The sequence below is a fragment of the Populus euphratica genome, unplaced genomic scaffold (assembly GCF_000495115.2).
Source record: "Populus euphratica unplaced genomic scaffold, PopEup_1.0 scaffold347.1, whole genome shotgun sequence".
Lineage (NCBI taxonomy): Eukaryota > Viridiplantae > Streptophyta > Magnoliopsida > Malpighiales > Salicaceae > Populus > Populus euphratica.
This window is the reverse complement of record NW_011500236.1, coordinates 76421-82060: the sequence shown is the minus strand read 5'-3', so window position 1 is coordinate 82060 and position 5640 is coordinate 76421. Positions and strand designations below refer to the sequence as shown.

Here is a 5640-nt window from a genome sequence, read left to right as displayed (position 1 = left end):
GCCTCCCAAGGGTGCATATCTTCTGCCCGGCATTCAACGGTGATCTGACTGTTACCACCACCTCCTCCAGACAAGGAATCACAAAGCCAGACTGCACCTGCAAAGCCGGAAAACGCAGCTCCATTACAGCAGTACTGAAGCAAAAGCATAGACTTGTTCGTTCATAGTGGATTTTCCAACTCACATTTTTCAAGCTGTTCTTTTGACAGAGAGCAGCAAACATTGCTCCATGGATATCGAATTTTTGAAGCTTGGGATGGCTATTAAAAAAATCAACGAAGTCAATCTCTGGAAAGGGTTGGAGGTTGTCAAAGTCCCCGGTAAATTCAACCTTCATGTACAGATGCTTCACCTCACTTGCCAACTGAAGCATTTTACTTATTGCATTCCAACACCATTGGACTCCCCTAATAGACAGGAACTCCAGGGCCGCGAGTTTTCCAAAATCTACCATATAAACTCTCCCTGAAACAGATTACAAGCAGGAGGTTTTGAAGGTGCAAAATAAGATTAGAGAGCAACAGCATTTCTAAACTTCTTAGATAAGTAGCTGAACTGAAAAATCAAAATATTACCAGCATTATTTGAAATTGAAAGACTCCTCAGGCAAGCAGTCTCACGAACACTGATCCAACTACAGCCTTGAACCTCGAGGAATTCAATTTTAGGTGAAGTCAAGGTTAGTGAATAATTACCCACACCATAAAAGTCCAGCTTGCATTGCTCCAAGCTAGGCAACTCGATCAAAACTGACCTAACCCCTTCACACCCGAGTAGCAACAAGTTTTTCAAATTCGGGCATGCCCGAAGGGCAGCAGTTAACGCATGATCTTCCAATTTAGCACCGACAATCTCAAGGCTTTGAAGTTTTGGAAAGGCATCCCACTTGGGAGAGTTCATCATTAGGACACCCCAAAGCTTTAAAGACTCCAAATTATTTGCGGTGCTGATGCATTCCAGTTTCGACGGGCTCTCAATACAGTTCTGGTATTCAGCAAGATTGTCCATTCTAAGCTCAAGATGTTTGAGCGATGACCCCACAAGCAGCATCCATGAGGCAAGGCCTATGCTCGAGAAGGGGCTGTATACAACAAGCTCTTCTAATTTAACAACTGATGATATCATCTTCCACACAATGGTATCAGGATGGTCGATGCCAGATTGGTTGTCAAAAGAGTTCCTGGGGAAGTAAAGGCTTTTGATGTAAGGCAAAGAGTCCTTCCATCGCTTCGATACGCAATTACAGACAGCAACATCCCTTGCATTGTTCATGAATGAGAAGATGTATTGAACAACTGCATCCGGGAGAGATTCCATTCTGTAGGGACTTAAATCAAACATGTGTTAGGCAACGGATGATATTACTCCAGACTAATAAAGAGCCATTGAGATTTCAAAAAGATACAATATTCATTGATGCGTGCACCCACTTCGCATTCGCTATTAAATTTAATAATTAAATTATTATTATTCACTGATTCCAATATTCTAAAATTTAGAGCGGACAAAGACATTGTTTGATATTAAATAAATAAAGAACATCTCCGTTTCATTTCACTTGAATTCTTGGCTAATCCATTCAAAGCCGCCTGTTTCAGAAAAGAAAAACACTAGAATTCAACACAGATTAAACATAAAATTTCTCATTTAGCCATATGCTCAAATGAAATCAATTTAATTAAAAAAATAAAAAGAAAATGAAAATACACAAAAGGGAGCTCAAGAATTTCAAAACCCAGATAGGAATTAACATTTCAAGATGAATCCAGGTGAAATTTGAACATTCATTAAAGATGTCAAATAATTATTATAAAAAGAAAAGGAGAAGATTTAGGAGCTTGCTTACTTTGAGTGGGGGAATTTGAAAGAGAGGAAGATACAGAGAGAGATCTGTGTGAGCAGGGAGAGACTGACTCAGAGAGAGGGGGGAAGAGAGAAGAGGGCGCTCGTACATGAAAACTTTTTGGCATCTGAGGGTTTTTCAAATTTTGAAAACCTGTAGATGGTGGGGTGCTGCTCCCTCCTTCCCCTTTTTTTTTGTCCTTTTCTTTTCTTCACTATTATTTAGTGGTTTTATTAATTATAATGCTTCAATTATTTAATTAATCTATGAACCATCAGATTATTTGTTACTACTAAATTAAGGTTTTGTTTTTTTTTTCCTTACTTTGTGTTGAGTTTAGTTAGGTTGCAGAACCAGTAACTCATTGCTGAACCTGATTTTCATGAAAGAATTGAACATGGAAACTAGGAAGGAAGCATTTTCATTTATATTGCAGTGAGTTTATGAGCTGTTACTTGCAATTGCAGAGGTGAGGTAAACTGCAATAAATCTCCTTGGGCCACTAAGATTCTCAATGGTAGGACCAACAGAATTCAAAGAATAGCAATTAACCTGGAAAGTACAAATTTCTCATCAGATAGATAAAGAAGAATCAGCAACAGCACATAAGATGCAAAGGCGTAAGATGTAGACTTGACCATGAGGTGCCCAATATTTGCATGCAGAACAGAAGAAGTGGCCAGCCTCCAAAATTGTCCCTTGTCAATAAGACTGTTAACCTGTGTGAATTATAAATTAACTCACAGGTGAAGAGCCCCCATAGAAGAAGTTTCAATGCCAAATTAGCACTCTTAATTGTCTAACCTTAGCACCCCAGAACAACAGCTTTCCTTGGGTAGCAATTTGCGCAAAATAAACTCTGCACACATGACATAACTAATAAAATTAGAGGAAAAGGAGCACAAAAATAAATTCTAAGTAGCTGTTGCTTGATCAATAAAGAAAATTAAAATATGTTATTTGTCCATATTGTTATAATACTTGCAAGATATTGATAGCGAGAAGAATATTAGTCCATTGTCTTCCATTAAATGAACTTCTCCCGGATGTCTCAAAGTTTGGTGTTCCCTCATTTCTAAAGCCCTTTCTAGTCCCTCCTCCATTGAAGAAACACAAGCAAGATGAGCATGTGGATGCAAAGACATCATTTGAAAATTGAAGAACGTCAATTCCCTGCAACTGGGAAGCTTTTTCATGCCACACATCCTTCAATCTAGGAACATGATAGAGATGAGAGATATTCTGTTCAAAACGAGAAATCAAATGGCATTAATAACTTTTGGAAACGACAAGACCACTGTGTTTTACATACCAGTTCACAAACAAGCGAGTACCCAAAAATGTTCACCAGTATTATTTTTGTTGCAGCTTAGGAAAACTGTGATTTCACAGCACTTGCACAGCTTCAGCCAAGTAAAAGAAAAACAAAAGGGAAGACACAGTCTTGAACCATATTCAATTGACCAAAATCAAAAGCGAAAGTTACAATCTCTCAGGCAAGGCAACAATCACCCAGAAAGGCATGGTGATAAATGTTATATGTGTAGTACTGTAGGACGAGCATGGATCATGTCCTTTTCTACCAAGAAGAATCTGTCTACGTCAACATAAAACAGTTCTCCAATCATTCACAGAACAGGAAGTGCTTCAAAAAGTTAACCCCAAATCCACTAAGTACAAGGCGTACAAGAATTTGCCAGGAAGAATAACATTTCACCGGACACCCATCAAAGTCTAAACCACAAACAACAGATGCAAGAATGCATAAAAGAGAGAGAAGGAAGGCGGCATGGTGGGGGTACCTTGAAGGAGGAGTGCACAAGGAAGCCAAAGCGGAGAGAAGCGACGGTTGTAATGAGATTCAAGGGCTGTATCGGGGACCGCCACAACGGCGGCGGGGAAGCTGATAGTGATGACCCCATCATTCCCTATCTCTTTCCCGACTGCCTCTTTCGTTGCTCCCTGCTATTGGAGAAAACCACGCGCTCAGTTCTCTGGCCAGTGGACTCATCTTGGGTTGATCCAACTGGATCGCGTTCCTTAGGCAGTGTTTGGTTTGCCTTTTAGGATAAAAGATACCAGATGAAAAAATGCCTAAAGGAGCATCTTTAGTGAAAAAATATCTCACTCTAAACAAACAATCTCTAGTTTGCTTGTGTGCTCCACATTGCGGGATTAATTTTTTTTAATATAAAAAATACTTTCAAATGTAAATAAAATTATTTTGTGTTTTTATTAAATTATTTATTTAAAAAAATTATAAAAATAAATTTTTGAATAATATATCTCTTATTTATTTTTACTAAGACAATACTTTTAACCAGAAACATTAATTCTTATTAAAAAGATTATTACTATTAAAGCAAATTAACAAAAAAATATATCAAAATAGTGTGTTAATATTTTTTTTGTAATTTAAAGCTAAAAAGATTATAAATATAATAAAATCATGTTTCAAATCTATTTTAAAAAATAATTTCAATTCAATTTTTATAAACAATTTATTATTAGTATAATTATTTTTAGATAAAAAACACAATAATTGGATAAAATATTAAATTTCAAATAAAAAATTATAATAATACTCAAATATCTATATCAAAGTTGAAGAGTAAGTAAATTCAATAAAAAATAATCTTGAAATATATAAAAAAAAAATAAGCAAAAAGCCAAGCCCAACAATTGCCTCGTGGGAGCATAGCAAACCAAGCTTTAATTTTATTTATTTTAAAAAAATTATTGTTTAATATCCTATGATTTATTGTTAATTGCACTTTTATAATTTAAAAAATTACACTATCTTTAGGTAAATAAAAAATTTTCAATTGGATGAGATATTCATAATTTTCTCATACAAATTATAATTAATAAAATATTTAAGATTGTGGCCTAATAGCCATGAAAGAAATTTGTTTTTTTTTTTAGTATCCACATTTAACTTTTTATCTGTTATCATTATAATGTTTTACTTATTTATTAGGCTTACAAGATATTTAATAAATTTAAAAATTAATTATAATATTTATATACTGATTCGGACATCCTAAATTACAAAAAATTATAACACCTATTAATCCATAAAATTACATAACTTTTGTTTTTTATCCTCTAATAAATTGGATTTATTACTCTCTCTTTCTTCCTTATATCAAACCCATTATTTCATTTACTCCACCAAAGATTGAGTAAGATTCCTTGAAATTTGGTGAAAATTTTTTGTTGATTTTATCAGTGTAAACCATGAAAACCCTAGAGAGAGCAAGAACATGTAATGTAATGACACCTATGAAAACTTTAATAATTAATTTCACTAGTTGCAAGGAAAGAAAGGAGGGAAAAGATTAATCAATAATGATACTTTAGATTATATATATGTTAGCATATAACTTAAGGATTTTTTATTGTTTTTTTTTCTTAGTGGAAATATATGATAACCTTGTTGAGAGTAAGTGGGTAGCTTTACATATTTGTGCATTTATGCAATTTCTAGCCACTCAATATTTCTAACTTATTTCTCCAACATTAAAAGCATTTAAAATTGAATAAAATCATGTCTTCTTGACATATAAAACTTGAACTCTATTCTCAAGTTTTTAAACATAGAACTTCAATTTTATACATCTCTCGAACCCCTTAATGAAATTATATAATCTTTTGGCTATGAATTCCTTGCAAGCGAGAGTGAGCTTTTCACGAATAATATATCCTAGAAAAACTCTAAAAGCAAGCATAGTATATTATAAAGCTCTAACAAAATCACAAGAGGAATATTTTGTTTATGATAAAGATTTATGTAC

At 34.2% G+C, this 5640-nt stretch overlaps 2 protein-coding genes across 3 annotated transcripts in view; both read right to left on the bottom strand.

Moving 5' to 3' along the window:
• Positions 1-2049, bottom strand: part of LOC105112507 (F-box protein At1g10780-like) — a 2802-nt gene extending 753 nt beyond the window's left edge. Inside the window, exons 1-4 of one of the 2 annotated variants that reach the window (XM_011008228.1) lie at positions 1847-2049; positions 576-1589; positions 185-465; positions 35-97 (exon numbers count right to left, since the gene is read on the bottom strand). In XM_011008228.1, the coding sequence (XP_011006530.1) occupies positions 35-97; positions 185-465; positions 576-1341 (1110 nt within the window). In that variant the 5' untranslated portion in view covers positions 1342-1589; positions 1847-2049. The remainder of the gene's footprint in view (positions 1-34; positions 98-184; positions 466-575; positions 1590-1846) is intronic. The other variant, XM_011008229.1, reaches the window with a different exon arrangement.
• A 114-nt stretch (positions 2050-2163) lies between these two features.
• Positions 2164-3952, bottom strand: LOC105112524 (uncharacterized). The gene is made up of 6 exons (XM_011008250.1): positions 3646-3952; positions 2829-3085; positions 2648-2702; positions 2482-2562; positions 2299-2395; positions 2164-2216 (listed from the first exon to the last, which is right to left on the bottom strand). Exons 1-6 carry the CDS (start codon positions 3766-3768, stop codon positions 2164-2166), a joined length of 666 nt encoding a protein of 221 aa, XP_011006552.1. The 5' UTR covers positions 3769-3952.
• Between the last annotated feature and the right edge of the window lie 1688 nt (positions 3953-5640).